A 17,054-nucleotide genomic window follows, 5' to 3' on the forward strand; every position below is an offset into this window, starting at 1 on the left:
AGTTTTCAATAATTAACAGGTTGCCTATAGCTCCCGTACTTCTCTCCTCTGTATTCCTTCTCTTCTCTCTTTCTGGCTCCTGGTCTCAAGGGATAATGGTGTTTCATCAGAATCTAACAACGGGAAGATTGGATGAGGGACACAGTAAGTCTGCTGCTCTACATAATTTCTCCAGTTGCCTTCAGTGGCTTCTTTGAAGGGCCATCAAGGGGAGTTTGTGAATCCAAGAAATACAGGAATTACTCAAGCATACCTCACTGGGGCCTGTTTGAGCTGGTGAACCGGAAAGCCTCACCTCGCCTACCGTGTAATCTGACAGCTGGTTTTATCTAGGGCTTTCAGATACAATAATAAGCAAGCATTACATTTTGAAACTTGTAAGGCATTTTCTCAAAACAGCCGATTAAACTTAAGAATATTTCCTTGTGTTTAGAATCTAGGATAAAATAGCATCAAAGTTTGAACCTGCAGAGTGAAGTGTGTTTGCAAAGAAACACTGCCTGACTCCATCATCCCCTGGTGCGTGTGTCTGGTATTTTGATTATTCATTTAGTGGCCGAGATCGGTGTGTAAATGAGGCAGAACAGTAATCACAAGAGAGAACTACTTCTCATCCAGGGAGGCCCAATGAAGTCCCAGGTGTCTCTTCCCGTAATTTTTGACCATCGATTATGTGTCAGAGACTTTTCTAAGTGCTCTACCCATCCTGCGTTGTTCTATGTGTCAGGAACTCTGGACAGTTCACAGTATCAGTGTTCCTGTTTTCACAAAGGCTAAGTAGCCTTCCCAGGATCACACAGCTGGTAAACTGAGGCCTGGTTTCAGCCAGGGTGCTCTGACTCCAGAGCTTAAGTAAATAGCTGGTTGGTGTGGGTCCACGGTAGGAAAGGTAGAAAAGAGATCTGGGATAAGGGGCTGCATTTGACTTCTTTGGCATCTCACTGCTTCTAAGGGATCCTCTATAGGAGTGAATCACCCACTGAAAGTACAGATTCCTGGGGGAGATTGATTCTGTTTTAGGAGGTTAGGACTCGGTGGGTCTGCAGCTCCACATTTATCTGCAGGTGGTTGTGAGGCACAGCCCAGGTCTACTGCTCTGAGCTGAGCTGTGACTTCTGTTGACCAAGTGGCCCTGTTCCCTGGTAGATTCCGGCCCAGAAGTCTCACACCAGAGGACTCCCACCTTTTTAATTTGGGAAACTGAACAGAGTCCAGCCTCTAGGGGTTTGTGCTGTTCTTAGAAGCACCATCAACACAGGGAAATGAAAATAATACAACCTATGAAAGGAAAACCACATTAATTTTGGCCTGTGAGTCTCGGAGTCAGCCTGAAAGTTCGGTTCACTTGAAGGTTCAGTTGAAGGTTCAATTGGAGGTTCAAAGGAGAGATAGTATGAGCCACGAAAGGCTGAGTCTACACCCATCTAGAGTGCGTGATCCTCTAACTTACAGCTGATAAGAACGACTATCCTTGATCCTCTGACGCTCTTCCATTTATGGGCCTCTTCATACTCATCACTGTGCCCTTCCCATGGTGAGGGTATTAGAATCATCTCTCGCGTCTACTGCATGAGGCTTGTATCTGGGAAGATCCTCTTCATCTCTCCCAAAGAGAGAAATTAAAAAAAAAAAAAATGCATGAAAGACATTAGGTTGGTAGAACATTAAAAACTAGTAAGCATCTCGTGCTGGCAAGAGAGTGGTCCTCTCACACATGACCAGTGGAAGTAAGATTTCCAACTTGTTATGAAAGTAATCTGTGTAAATAAAAACCACATACACCTGTGGATCCAGCAAAAGGGATTTCCACTTTGGGGAATCCATCGCATAAAAACGAAAGCAAGCATGATTAGCACAACGTTGTTTGTAGTGGGGAAAACTATAAACAGGCTAAGTCAGTACAGAATGGTCGAGTGGACCACGGGGCTCCCACACTGCGCTATTGTACAAGACTCTAGAGGGTAAATTCACATCCATATGCACTGGTCCGGAGGGAAGTCCACAAAATATTGTTATGTGACGAATGTCATGCGTAAATTCGAAAAGAAAACTTTATGAAAAGGGAAAAAGAAAATCTTTTGTCCAAACATTAGGGAAAGGTACACAAGGAAACATACTAAGCAGTTAACACTGGTTCTCTCAAGCTGGTGAGATTAGAATCAGGTGGAGAGTATTAATCTTTTTCTTTGTGTTATGATATACTGGTTGTCTGATTCCAAGTGCACATTTTATTGTCATAATTAGAAAGAAGAGCTCGGTGGCCTATACCTGTAATCCCAGCTGTGCGCTCCTTCCCAGCACACTTTCTGTCCGTTGTAACCTTGCTTCCTCATAGCACTTCACTTTCCACTTTGCCGTGACATCACCTCTTTTCTCCTGGCCCAACCTCAGCCTCGCCTAGAGAGGCCATAGCTCAGGTGGGAGATGCTCGTCCTGAGACCGGTGAGTTCATTCTGTGCAATCATGGGATGGGGGTGTGTGTGGGACCACTGTGCCGGGGCCCCGGTTGTCTGTACGGTTTGGACTAGAGAGAGTGGTCTGCTGCCATTCCCGGATCTCCACTGCGTGGTTCTGTGCTGCTGTGGCAAACATGTGAATGTGTCTTTCAGAACAGCCATTTTTCTGACTTCATGGACAAACAAACCGGCTATGTCACAAAGAACCTGCTGGCAACACCAATCATGATAGGCAAGGAGGTTCTTGCTGTGGTTATGGCAGTTAACAAAGTAAATGCATCTGAGTTTTCCAAAGAGGACGAAGAGGTAACACTAACCCTGGGCATCGAGTCAGTGGCTTGGGAAACTGATTTGCTCTTTAACGAGAGAAAGATATCATACCTGATTTGGTTTTCTCTGCCTTCCATAGGTCTTTTCCAAATACCTCAGCTTTGTTTCTGTCATCCTAAAACTTCATCACACCCAGTACCTGTACAGTGTTGAATCCCGGAGAAGCCAGGTAACAGGAAGGTGACATTAATCACTCCATGCCGACCTGTTCTGACCGAGGGACCCAGAGGCAACAAGCTCAGACCCCTCCTATCACTCATGGGGGTTTAAGCCACACGGAGCAGATTCCCAAATTTTAGTCCCAGTTGTCTTCTCATGGTCTGCTCCTGTCTCCCACCCCCCTTCCCTGCCTCTCCGTCTGTAGGTACCACTGGCTTGCCTTTCTTCAGTCTTTATCCCGGGTAGCCATGGTTTCTTCTGTGGGTTGGCTATAATTAGAGTAACCTACCCTACATGTTTGTTGTAACTATCAAATGATCATTATATGAGTTTGTAACATAAAGCTCTTAGCGGTGCCTGCTACATATTGAACCCCTTAATTTGAGGGGCAAATCACTCTTCTGAAGTCTGTTGCCTCCTTGAGCCAGAAGCATAAAGAACAACATTGGTAACCAGGGCACCTGAGTCCAGGCTGCTCTCTGAACCTCAGTTTCTTCATCAGTACAATGTGGGGGAGAGTGGTGGGGATGGAGGGCTTCCACATCCCTTCCCATCCAACTGTCCAGGTAAGGTTACCTCTGGGTAGCTCAAGATGCATGGAACAAGGCCTATGGCTTTCTCCCCTTAACTGCCAGCACGAGCCAGAGGGCCCCCAATACTGGACCCTCTCCCCCAAAACTGCCTCTGCCTCCAATTTTAGGTCACTTGCCCTTTGAAGCCAAAACGTTCAGGCACGGGGACCAATCATGAGTTACCACTTTCATAAACCCACACCCTTGCATCTGAATAGTTTGTCAGACAGGTACACGTTCAAAAATGAAATTGCATTGTTTACTGATATGTGTTCTTTTTGTCTGAGACACCTTCTCCTTTCTTTTGGCTAATGCTCCATGTCTTCACTGTATTTTGTTCTGTTTTCTCTTTAATTCATCCTTTCAGATCCTTATGTGGTCCGCCAATAAAGTATTTGAAGAGCTCACAGATGTTGAGCGGCAATTTCACAAAGCACTCTACACAATTAGAACATATCTGAACTGTGAACGCTACTCCATCGGACTGCTGGACATGACCAAGGAGAAGGTCCTCATTCTTCCATACATTTTGTCTCACCTCAAATCGTCTATACAAGACAGTGATCCCTTAAAAAATGGATAATATTCACACACAATGTATAATGTTCATTTCCCATCTTGTTTCATTCATTCCATTGGAGCTCTCCTAGCTCAGCATAAGTAATGAACACTGTCTTGTTTCTGTTTCTTATTCTCCTTGTGAATTGAAGTTATTTTTTTCAGAGTAATTGTTCTAAGTGGATAAACACAGGACCAAGTGTCAGGAGAGCTGGGTTCTGATCCTGGCTCTGGGACTTTGTAGTTGAGTGTATTTGGGTTAGGGTGCTTTTGGCTACAAGTAACATCAGACCCAGCTAAAAGCATCTTTAACAATAAGACAGTTATTATCTCATTTAACAAGAAGTCCCAAGTTCTTCCTGGAAGAAGAAGGGCAGAAGAAGGGCAGTTCTAGGTCTGGTTCATTGAGAACGCAGCACGGTCATCAAGGCCCCAGGGGCTTCCTGTTTTCCCACGGCAGGGTCTCTACTGCCTTCAGCATGGTGACAAGGTCTCCTCTTGGGGTGGCAAGATGGCTGTTATAGCTCAAGGCATGGCACATGGACAGGACCAAACTGGGAGGCTTTTCCTGTAAATGTCACCTTCATCACCTTTCATGTGATGTGAGGAGCACCCTTCCCCAGAAGCGCCTTGGCAGATTTCTCCCCCTTCTTCACTGTCCACAACTGGGCCATGTGCCTGCCCTCAGACTAATCCCAGGCATCTCATATGGGCCACCCAGGGCCCATATGTACAAGCCCATATTCCCTGAGAAAAATGACCACCTGGCACCTAAATAAAATCAGGGTCTGTTAGAGAGGAAAAGGGAGAGAACAGATGTTGGGTAAGGTGGCCACACTGTTGGTCGTGCTGCATGACCTTGGCCAAGCCTCTTAACCTATTTAGATTTAGTTTATTTATCTGTAAAAGAGCCACTAGCTATTGAGTCCCTTTGACTATGTGTCAGGGCAAGTGCTCTACACGTATTGTTCATTAACGCTCACCACAACCCTATAGCATAAACTCTATTATTATCCCTGTTTTACAGATGAAAACGCTTGAGTGACTTGTTCACATTCACAAGTTCGTAAGCGATATTACTGGAAATCGTAGGTCTTTTCCAGCTCTAAAATTCTGGATTTATAAAATAAATAAGTAAATAAAATATGCAAAGCCATGAAACTCATAGAAGATATAGTAGGTCGTGGAACAGTTTGTTTAATATGTTTAAATATAATTGCTTCCAGGAATTCTATGATGAGTGGCCAATCAAACTTGGAGAAGTCGAGCCTTATAAAGGTCCAAAGACACCAGATGGCAGAGTAAGTGCAAACGTCTTCCTCAGTGATATGTGTGCATGGTACAGGGTGCCAAAACCAGTAGGGAGGAAAGGAGAGTGCTGGCCTGAGAAGCCCTGGATTCTAGTCCTGTAAGTTTCTGGGGGACCTCAGAGTAGTAGAAAGAACACTGGACAAGGAGTTTGAGGTTCAAGTCCCAAGTCTTCCCTAGCCAGCTAGGTGCTCCTTGCCTTAACTCATTGTTTAACCTCTCAATTTCCTTTTCTGTGAAGCCGGGCTTAGTGAATCAATAGATCTCAATAGGGAGGGACACATCAGAGCCACCTGCCCAGCTTTTTAAGTGCACTATGCCCAGGCCCTCCTTCAAACCTGCTGGACTCGAGACTCCAGGCAAGGGTTGGATAGTTGTGTCCCCCTTGACACAAGCTTCAGAGGGCAGGAACAATGTCTCACCACTGTGTTCCCAAACACACAGGAAAGTGAAGGTACTGGGATAGAATGTGTCCAGGCCTTGGGGTTTTCATCTGCCCAAAGAAGTAGAGAGATTAGTTCTCAAGTCCCTTCCAGCTTGGAAGGTGGGAAATGTTCATTATACAGTGGGGAAGAGAAAACATTGACTGAGGTTGAGAAATTACATGGTTTGTTCCACTGAAGTTAGTAGTCAGGTATTTCTGGACAGTAGAAAGGGATCAGCTAAAAGTAAAACAAGATTCCCGTGAAAGCTGTTTGGATAAACTCAACTTTTAAAATTTAGCTTAACAGGCTTGTTCATGTAGATAAATAGCCAATAGTATTTTCTAGTTGTGTTGCAAGCTTGTAATCAGGACATGAGTAATTTGGTGGTAGTTATGCAGAGCAATGTGGTTAGAATGTAAGGTACCATTTAAATGAGTTTTAAAGTATAAGCTCGCCTATAAGAAGTGTTTTCTTTGGGAAATGAGATCACTCTCATAATCTCTTTCCTCTTAGGAAGTCATCTTTTATAAAATCATCGATTACATTTTACATGGAAAAGAAGAGATCAAAGTGATCCCGTAAGTACTGTCCTCAGCAGCCAGGAAGTTGCCATTTTGTTTTCGCGCACAGTGCATTTCTTCTCTGTATGACAATGATTTTCTTTCTCCTAATCTTCCTCAAGGACACCTCCTGCAGACCACTGGACTCTCGTTAGTGGGTTGCCGACCTATGTTGCTGAAAATGGATTTGTAAGTTATTGAACACATTTAAACCTTGAATAATACTGGATGAAGCCCTTATCAACTAAGGGGTGGGAGCAGTTATGAAAGTAAAATGCACACACATGTGAGATGCCCACACAGGACGTGGGGGAGAGGCATCTTGGCAGTTGAAAGTAGGTTGACTGGAGACTTCCAGATTACACAAAAATATTTAGTTGTTGTAAGAAAGATTCATCCATTCCCCCAACTTCTTATTCTGTTAGCCATGCAAATTTCAGACATCCTTTAGAAGTCTATGACCATGATTCATGTTAGGTTTAACTTGATCTCAAGTACAGTTACCTTGGTCAAGACTTGTGAAGCATGGGAAATTACCGACAAGAGAGAAAAATGAATAAATGGGAACTTTGCCACTGATTGCAATGCAAAATGTAGTGGGTTGATAAAGTAAGTGAAGATCTTTGCCCCGGTCTATCTCGTGGGGTGGGATGGGATGGGATGGACAGATAGCAGGCCAGGTCTGGCTAAGAGAGGTCAAGATATAGGCAGACAACAAGCAAGAGGTCTCTGGTAGGTCCCACAGGTCTCCAGGCCAGAGAACCAGAGTCACCATATTTTTCCCACTCTGCCTCAGCCATGCTTTCCTTCCTTCTCGTGGCTGATTTCTCTCCCTTGTTGGGCTTCTCCACCATCTGTGTCATCTTTTGGCACCAAGATTCCTCCCTGTGAGAGTTCAATGCTTCCAACATTTCTTAGTGTTGGCATTTTCCTATCTTCCCCGTTATGAATCCAAGTTTCTGTAATGTATTTATAGCACTTACTTGCATATTTGCATATTTGATTTCGCTTTAGCATTGTCCTTGTGTTTTGAGCAGTGTTCATTCATCTTCATTATTTAGTAAATGGGCATGTGAATTATAGTGACTAATAGAGTCACTCGAGGGTCAGAGGGAAGGAGAAATAAAACCTAGGTTAGCTCCTGTTTTCTTTCACTGTCACAAATTTGCCTCTGCTTAGTGTGAAAGTTGCTGGGTTTGGAACAGTAGCAGAGTAAGGAAAATTCCAGATGTGACTGCAGGATGTTCTTATGTCAGGGTGCTTTGCTTTGGGGTTTCCAGGAGGCCTAAACCCTGGGGGTCACTGGGTACAGGACCAGGTGGCCTCAAACAGGTGACATGATCCCTTTTTCTAGGTAGAGACATGCCAAAGGGGAAGAAAAGAAAATGAAGAGAAAAAACAATTTTATTTCTTTTAGGAATAAACAGCACTTTACACTAACAAATATCATGTTTTCAAAATCACTCCAAAATAATTGGAGTGTTTTTTAAATGTTACTCCTGACTTAGTAGTAATGACGAAAACATTCCAATTCATTCCTGAGTCCACAGATATCACAACTTTTCAGCGTCTGTACATAACCAGATTGCTCGACCATTGACCCCCATCCTTTGTTTCCTTGCAGGCCACCTAGGCAGTTTTCTAGGGAAACAGGGTTTCCCCAAAAATCAGTTTGGAGAAAACGATTGTGTCAAAAGCCAGTTCATTGAATGGTTAATTTGCCAAGTCATCAACTTGCCATATTACCAACGTGCCAAGGGATTGATTCCCAAAGCAGGGGAGGATTTTCCGCCAGGTTTTGGTTCTATCACAGACCCACTGCACATGCTTCACTGCTGCCTTCCACATCGGAGCTCCTTCCCTGGGCCCCATCCCTGCTCTCTGAGAGCCCAAGACTGGCGGCAAACTGTTGTAAATCTAGTTTAAGGTATTTCTCACAAAATTGCTCATTAGGCAAATTGGCATTCCCAAAGTGATTTCCAGAGACTTGAGCTTGAGCCATTTCCTGGAACTCTAATTATGATTAGGGTGAACATACATCCAGTTTGCCTGGGCCAGCTTCCACGCACACCTGTTGTGCTTGAGTTATCAATAGTCCTCCCTTTCACTCCCAAAGGTATCACCCTATCATATGCACTTACAAGAGGCAGGACTTACTAAAACCATATTTTGTGTCTAGCACAGGATTTTCTCCAACTTGACATTATTGACATTTGGGGCCAGACAATTCCTTGTGGGGAACTATCCCGTGCACTGTACGATGTTCAGCAGCATCACTGCCCTCTACCCATCAGATGCTCTACACCACCCTGGCTGGGAACCACTAGCCTAGAGGATGATTTCAAACATTTCAGCAGACCCAGCCAGAACAATGCATTCCTGGGCGGGGCGGGGTGGGGGCTGCTGTAATATCGTGGTGCACTCTATGACTCAAGAGCCCTGGGTGCCTTGACTCGGTCCTGCCCTGGGCAAATCCCTTGGCAAATCCTTGACCTTAGGCCAGGGAGGGAGAGAGGGAGGGAAGGAGGGAGGAAGGAAGGAAATAGAACCTTCTCAGAATCTCTGTCATCCCTGCCCCAGCAGAATGACCTTCTCCTCAGCTTCCTCCACTCCTTGGTCTGAACAGCTAAAAGTTTTGAATTTGGAAGAAGAATCCTTAGAGGCTGGGAAGAGTAGGCAGAAGCAGAGATTGTGCTAAATGTCACACAATGACTTAATTAGCAGAAGAGAACCTCAATGTGTTGTTAGCAAATTTGGCCCAGCCGTGGCTCAGTGTGAATAATTTGCCTGCAAACCATGGAGAGCCACAGAAGAAACCCTCGCCTCAAATGCATCCTTTCTTACACTGCTCTGTGGGTTGGTGGTCCCCCCTCCGCACGATGTTTCAGGACTTTCATGTCCTCTTGCTTTACAGATATGTAACATGCTGAACGCCCCCGCAGATGAGTACTTCACCTTTCAGGTAACTCTGCCCTCCGCCAGGCCTCCTATCACTGCTGCCCCCTCCCCTATCCTCAGGGTCTGCCTTGTGCTCAGGTGGCCGGGAGGCACGCACAAGGCTTACGTCCCATTCACCCTGGAGGGACCAGGGTCACCAACCAAGTAGCAGATTGTTCAGGGAAGGGAGAAGAGGTGGGAGGTGCAGGGGGATGAGAGGAGACAGGGTGTTTATCACCCCAGCCCTGGGCAGGGAAGCGGGGGGACCCTGCCCCTTCTCCATGCCCTCCCACTCCTGGTCACTCAGTGCTTCAAACAGCGCCTGGCACATCATAGGTGCTCACTAAGTGTTCTTCGCAGGAGTGATCAGCTGCACAAGGTCTACCACCTGGATTCAGCCCTTTTTGGTTTACCCAGGCCCTTCCCTGCAGCTTATTAGAAAAGAAAAACTATTTATCGGGTCCTCGGGGGCCTCTCCTGCTGTCAGACTCTTGGTTTTATCTTTCCTCCTGCAGCATCCTGGGATCCCCCTCCCTACCTGTCCCCTCTGCCACCCCCTCCCCACGTGACTGCTGGGGAGAACTCGCATCTATCTCTGTGGCCCCTCCCTTTCTGCCTTCTGGTCCGTGTTCTGTGTCCCTATTGTCACAAACATCCACTTAGAGCCCTAGTTCCAGTCAGGAATAGAGAGCCACCAGTGTCTTCCTGTCTGTCACACAGACACACACACACAGAGCCCCAGCTATGCCTGCTGGACAGGCTTCCTCCTCGGGCGAGAGGGGTGTGCGAGCAGCAGCAGACGCAAGCTGGGCCTGGGGAAACCTACGGGTGCCTGCTTTGTTTCCTGGAAGGTTTCCCTCGGATCTCCTTGTTCGTCCCTCTGCTCACTGATGTGGAAAACACACAAACACCATATGGCGCGTTTGCTCCTGTTCCTCCCTCCTTGCAGCCAAAGCCTCACTGTGACCATGCTGTGCTGGCCCTGACCCCTACATTTATGGCAGTCGGGTGCCGGGGAAGAGTACACAGGAAGGAGCAAGGGGGCAAGCACTTTCTAAAGTGTCTGACCCTGAGCAGTCCTTGTCGGAACAGGGAGGGGGGGGAGCTGGCCCGGGAGAGCCCGGACTCTGCTCTGATATTTGGGGGCAGCCATGCATGGCTCCGAGGATAAAGATTTTGAGAACCACTCAAATCTTTTCCCCCAAAGCTTTGAATGTCAGGACACAATAAGTTGAGGCTTGGTTTCTTTGCTTTTCATTCCAAGTATAAAGACGAGCTCGCCAACTAATAAGCAGTTGTTTATTGAGCACCTGTCATTTGCCCAGCACCGGCCCCTCACTTACATGGAAGCCAACAGTGTAGGAAATGCTCTTCCGCAGGATTAGGAAATAGCCTCACAGACAAAAATCAACAACTCCGAAGCATTTGGAAATCATCTAAACTGCTACCTTGTGTGCTCCAGGCTAAAAGTGCTGTTAGAATTCTGAAAAAGAAAAGTTCCATATGGGTGGAAAAGGTGAGAGAAAGCTTCACAGGAGAGGCAGGCCAGCCTGGGCCTCTGGGGACGGCTCACTGTGCTGAAGGAAGCAGAAGAGCTACCCGGGGAGCTTATTTAAGATGCACATCCTCAAATTATGACACAAGCTTGAAAAAAAAGAAAAAAAGTCTTGCATGTTGACCTTATGCCACACTTTGAGAAATGCTCCTAAACTTCTGTGTCTGTATCCCCCCACTAGAATGTTATCAACCTGAGATTAGGGCCTGTGGTTAGTAGCCCCAGCAACTAGCCCAGGTCCTGGCACATCACAGGGGAACACAAAAGACGGTTTTGATGGATCCGTCAGGAACACAGAAACCACACTAGGTATTTCAACAGAGAGAATTTAATATAAGGAACTAGTTAAGCAGGTGTTGGGGGACAGAAAAAGTGAATGGGGAACACTGAGGCTTCCGATCCTTATAGCGGTGGGCAAAAGAGAAGCTGTTAGGGTTGTTACAGTGTAGACACTTGGTTCCAGTACACTGCATCAAATGGCCTAGAACACTTTTATGGCTCTATAGTCCCAGCTAATTTCTGACCCAGTGTAGGAATTGTGCAGCTCACATAGAGATTAGATTATTCTTCCTTAAAGATAACCAGAGTTGGGGGAAGGTAGCTACGACAGGGTAGTAGTTCAGGGAAGCCTGTGATGCTCCATTAGTCCTCTATCTTGATCCTAGTGGTGGGGGCACATATGTACACATGTGATGAGCTTGCATAGAAATACACACACGCATGCACACACACACAATAAGTACACATAAACCTAGTGAAATCTGACTGAGATCCATGGATTGTATCAGTATCTATTTCCTGGATTTGATGGTGCACTACAGTTACACAAGCTGTTACCTCTGGGGAAACTGGGTGAAGGGTACCTACGGCTTCCCTATACATTTCTTTTGCAACATCCTGTGAATCTATAGGTATTTCAAAATTAAAAGTTAAGAAAATAATCTAAATGTCCTTCCTGTTTGTAGAAAGGACCTGTAGATGAAACTGGCTGGGTCATTAAAAATGTCTTATCCTTGCCTATTGTCAACAAGAAAGAAGATATTGTGGGAGTAGCTACATTTTACAACAGGAAAGATGGAAAACCTTTTGATGAATATGATGAACACATTACTGAGGTAAGTGCAATGATAAACTAATGGAGACAAATGAAATTCATGAAACAATAGAGGTGGCGCAATTATTTGTTATTCTGGAGTGATATTTTTGAAGGGCCATTAAGGCATGAGTCACATATGTTTGCGGTCAATATGTGGTTATTGTGTCATTTCTGTTTCCTGGCTTCTGTAAACTGCAACATTTTCTTCCAAAGATTGAACTTTGGCTTAATCAAAATTCTTTACAATATTAGGCAACTGGACAGAAATTTTCTATCTCCTTTCCCCACCCCTTCTATTCCTTACGTTTCTTGCTGTCACCCTCAATCCTCTGAGTCTCAGGCTGTGCTTTATTCTACTGGATATTGTAATTCTTTTGCTCTAATAAAATATTCACGGTGCCTGGTGCACTTTGAAAAGCAAGGGATTAGCCAATTTCATTGTCTGGGGCTGATTATTAGTATGTTTTTGTTCTTAGATTGAAATACGAAGCTGAATTGTTGATGGTAGAAGGGAGATTGATTGAGAGGAAAGAATGTAGATGGTTGCCTCCAAATCAGTTTTTCAGTTTTAGAGAATTGAATCACATTTTATCCATTTCAGACTCTCACACAATTTCTTGGATGGTCTCTTTTAAATACTGACACCTATGATAAAATGAATAAGCTAGAAAACAGAAAGGACATAGCTCAGGAAATGCTCATGAGCCAGACCAAAGCTACTCCTGATGAAGTCAAGTCTATTCTGGTAAGTGGGGAATTCAGTCCTGTGGACATTAGGTGGCATCTAAGCACAGCTCCTGGAATTCGCCTAATTACTTAGAGGTCTGACAAATGAGAATAGGTTTAGTCCTAGGCTAAGGAGGAGGAGACAAGGAGATTGGTGGGGGGTGGGGTGGGGGCTGCGGACCTGGGTGGCCCAGTGGACACAGAGCCTTATTGGACTTCTTGGCTGCTTGGTTGGAAAAGCACTTTGCTTAAACAACAACAACAACAACAACAACTCAACTCCTGGGTCTGTAGGAGCTGGAGGAGTGACATCTAGATCCAAGTACGTTAGCAAGGAAAAAATATTTCCAGGAAGGGAAGTGTATCAGTCAGTTATTGCCATATACATTGCCATGTATAACAACCATAACATCTCAGTGGTATACAACATTAAACATCTATTTTTTCACTCATGCATTGGTGGGTTGACTAGTCTTCAACTGATTTCTAGTTGGGCTTGGCTCTAAGCTGTGAGTTTGGTATGCTCTATGCATACCTCATCCTTCTTGCCCAGAAGCCACTTGATAAATGCTCTTCTTATGGTGAGGTCAAAGGTGCAAGAGAGCAAGCCAAACTGTGCAAGCTCATTTCAAGTCTTCCCTCATGGCACATTCACCAAAATTCTCATTGGCCAAATGTGGCCAAGACCAATATCATGGACGATGGGGAAGCAAGTAGATAGATATTTATTAACAGTGTTCTAATCACCACCAAATGAAGGGAAAATATCACACATCCCCTATCTCTATTCCTTTTATTTCCCTGGTTTTCAGAGTGTGTGTGTAGGTGTAGTTTTCTTGGGGTGGGTTTTGTTTTTTCTGGTCTTGGTTTTGCTGAGTTGCTTGAGGATTAAGAGAAATTTTATTTGACAGTTGAGATGTTAAAAATGAGAAAACCTGAGGAGGATGAAGAGAAATTTCCATAAACTAATAGAAAAACAAATATAAGCCACTCATTTTTCTCTCTTTCTTGCCTACATATAAATAACCCACATTTCTCTCTCTCTCTCTCTCTCTCTCTCTCTCTCTCTCTCTCTCTCTCCCTCCCTCCCTCCCTCCCTCCCCTTCTCTCTCTCTGACAGCCACTGTTACACTTTCAGGAAATAAAAAAAATTCATTACATTATTTTTTTTGGAGAAAATTCTTCATAATCAATGCTATAGGCATTTTTTGTACCTAGAATACATCTTTGCAAAGAACTCATTACAGCATATTTTAAGTACATTTAAACTGATTTTAAGAGTAGAGGAGTCAGATAGAAATTTACTTTATGGGAATTTCACACTTCAATTGCTTTTACATTTTAGAAAATTAAAGAGAAGTTAAATATAGATGTAATTGAAGACTGTGAAGAAAAACAACTTGTCACAATTTTGGTAAGTGTTTTACTTCTATCCTTAACGCCGCTTAAATAAAATATATTAGGATACATGTTCTCATTTCTCATGTAAGAGTTTCCTCTTCTCTGTCACCTTTAAAGGCTAAAAAGAAAAGAGATTTCTTATAAAGAGTGACCTTTTAGTTCTCTGCATTTTTTTCCTCCTTGTGCCCCCTACAGCCCAATCCATAAAGATAATAGAGAGTCAAAAACTAGCCTTCTGCGTAAAGGAACGCAGGCACAGATTCTAGGCATGTCATGGCCTTGTTTATTTTGATAGTTTTGGATGACACTGTGGTCACCCCGGAAGACATGACAGAATTACAGTAGAACAAAGACCCTTCAAGGCACAATTGTCCTCTGCCAGCACTCGCTTCTGTTTTCTGGAACTTGGAGGAATGTGGTTCTTTCCTCTTGTTGCCACCAGTTGAAATGGTTGAAATAACTTCTCTTCCTGTTATTAATCCTATATTTGGTTCTAGGTAGTTTCGCCCGAAACTTCTTTGCTGTAGACATCTTTGTCACAACCATTTTGTGGCAAATATTTTTGCCACATAACTAAGTGATCTGTAAGGCAGTTTTTCTGTAAAAGAGAAAACTCTTTTGACAGTTTGGTTTCCTTTCTTCATTGATGAATTGACTGCCTTCAGCAGAGTTAATCTACTGAAGCTAGTTATCAGTAAAACTCTCGTCTTTATATTATGTAAACGTCAGCTAACCCTCACAATTGTCTATATAAACCTTAGCTAGCCCTCATAATGGTCTGTATGAACCTCAGCTAGCCCTCATAGTAGTCTATGCTGTGACAAGTACACGGGGTGGTCTTAAAGTAGGGGGTGATGACAACTCCATATACGGACTTGATAGAAAATATGGTGATAAACTTCACTGGAAGTGTGGAGTAGAATGTGAAGCCAGACTGCGCACCAGGCTGTACTAGACAACGGTAACATGCCAGTCATAATGGCCAAAGCTCAGTTACAAACGCATTACAACCTTAGCATTTCCTCCACATTCCCCATAGAACTTAGGAACGTCTATCAGCAGACATGGGAAAATCTGCCAGGAACAAACAACGGTGTAGAAGGCTTTCACAGCACAATACAGAGCTCTGTTGCAAATATGCAACCTAGTATTTGGAAACTGATGCCTCTCTTAACAAAGGAAGAAATTTTAGTGAAAGAAAGAAAGTGTGATGCCAAAGGAGGAGACAAATCAACAAGCAAAAAAAAAAAAAAAAAAAAAAAGAGTGTAATACTCTAAATGAAAGACTTTGAAGACAAGTGCTGAGGTTCAGTCCACAGAATGAAATCAGTTATTGGCACAGTACTGCCATGAATCTACGCTATACATTCTAAATATATTCAAATTTTTTAAAAAATTTGACAATAAGGTCTCTTTTATTGTGTTATTCATTTTTTTATGTTACATAAAGATGTTACATAATGTTACATGTTTTATGTTACATCCTTTTTAATGAATGTCCCTCTCATTTTTTTTGTGATTTTATTTTTATGGCAAAAATTACCTTATAGCCGATTAATTAGTTACACAGCAAGAATGTTTGCAGTGAAGATGCAATCATGGCAAGGGGAGACGCATGACTTTTGGAGAACTCGGCAATATTTGATTGTGTTTTGAGTTCCTCAGTTTTATGCAGTAATGATTTGGGACAAGCCTGGAGCAGATTTTACATTCAAAACAGTCCATTTCCTTGTGAAGCTACTGGTTCTTTGCCCATTTCGTTGCTTCTTCAATGTAAGGGCCTTTGTCCTTTAGGTGGAGAACTAGAGAATTTCTACAGTGTCAGGATGCCAACTGCAATTTTGTTTTATGAGGAGGACTGGGGTAGGGGTGCGCTGATGAGGAAAGAAATCCGCCTCCCTTCCCTCCTTTCCAAGAGAAATCAGGAGGCCCTGCAGCTCACGATCGCCACACCGTAGATCTGGAGAGGATTTCCCGAAGAAGGACCTTCGTCACTCATCCTTAATTCAGTTTTTCTCATTCATGCAGTAGTTATTGAGAGGTGCTATAATACAATGAGCTGCGCTGCATCCTGAGGACAAAAGGTAGTGTGGTCTGGTCTTATCTGGTTCAAGAGGCCCCATTTACTGGGGAGATAAAATACAAACAGTGACACTGCCCCAGATGGACGAGTTCATAGACTGTGGACACCAACGGCCCCGGGGAGGCCAAGGGCCTGATTCTGCTCACAGACGGTGGTCGAATATGAGACAATAGCCGTGGCAATGAGGCTTGATGGGAAAGCAGGAGTTGCAGATAAGGGTTTTGGGGATGGCTGGAGGTGAGAAGGGGAAGCAAGACGGTACAGAACGGGGCCTGGAGACACAAGCGAGCACATTGTCTTAGAGAACTCCAGGCCAGCTGGTGTAGCAGAGCCCCAGGGAGCACAGGGGAGGAGCCCTGATGCCCAGTGGGAAGGCGGGGCAGCATGACCGCCTGGTTCATAGTACCCCGTGAAGTGGCCCGCTCAGGGGCCCAGGGGGACCCTTCTGGGAACAGATGGAGCAAACCAGCCTCGACACAGGTGGCCATCAGAGCCATTTCATGGCCGAGTTGGGGTAGCAGCTTAACTGTGTGATTCCTCAGGGAGGTGAAAACTGGCCTTGGGGTGCCCAGAATTCCCACTTAGCGGACTAACCAAAAGCCCTTGTTCTTATAAACTCTCTGTGTCACAGAGTTTTAAATGGCTGTTCTTCAAAACCTATCATCTTTGTACTAAACTATTATCTTATTGGATTGCCTGTTACTGCAAATGAGATCTGGGAGTCATTCTTCTGCGAACCTCTTCCTTCGTTTCCTGCTAAAATGCACATTTACACTTTAGTGTGACTGAGCCTAAAAGCATTAAAAAGCACTTTCACATTTTATCTTCACTCTCCAAACTGTAGGACTAAGACAGCCTCTAGTGGGGAGTCTGTGTGGCATGGAGTTT

General features: G+C 44.3%; 1 protein-coding gene across 1 annotated transcript in view; it reads left to right on the top strand.

Moving 5' to 3' along the window:
• PDE6C (phosphodiesterase 6C) overlaps positions 1-17,054 on the top strand; it is a 45,722-nt gene that overhangs the window by 4,514 nt on the left and 24,154 nt on the right. The window contains exons 2-11 of the mRNA XM_027062648.2: positions 2,610-2,762; positions 2,866-2,955; positions 3,885-4,025; positions 5,302-5,376; positions 6,322-6,386; positions 6,491-6,557; positions 9,283-9,330; positions 11,826-11,975; positions 12,558-12,701; positions 14,028-14,096. Coding sequence (XP_026918449.1) covers positions 2,610-2,762; positions 2,866-2,955; positions 3,885-4,025; positions 5,302-5,376; positions 6,322-6,386; positions 6,491-6,557; positions 9,283-9,330; positions 11,826-11,975; positions 12,558-12,701; positions 14,028-14,096 — 1,002 coding nt within the window. The remainder of the gene's footprint in view (positions 1-2,609; positions 2,763-2,865; positions 2,956-3,884; positions 4,026-5,301; positions 5,377-6,321; positions 6,387-6,490; positions 6,558-9,282; positions 9,331-11,825; positions 11,976-12,557; positions 12,702-14,027; positions 14,097-17,054) is intronic.

This window comes from Acinonyx jubatus, chromosome D2, assembly GCF_027475565.1.
Source record: "Acinonyx jubatus isolate Ajub_Pintada_27869175 chromosome D2, VMU_Ajub_asm_v1.0, whole genome shotgun sequence".
Classification (NCBI taxonomy): Eukaryota; Metazoa; Chordata; class Mammalia; order Carnivora; family Felidae; genus Acinonyx; species Acinonyx jubatus.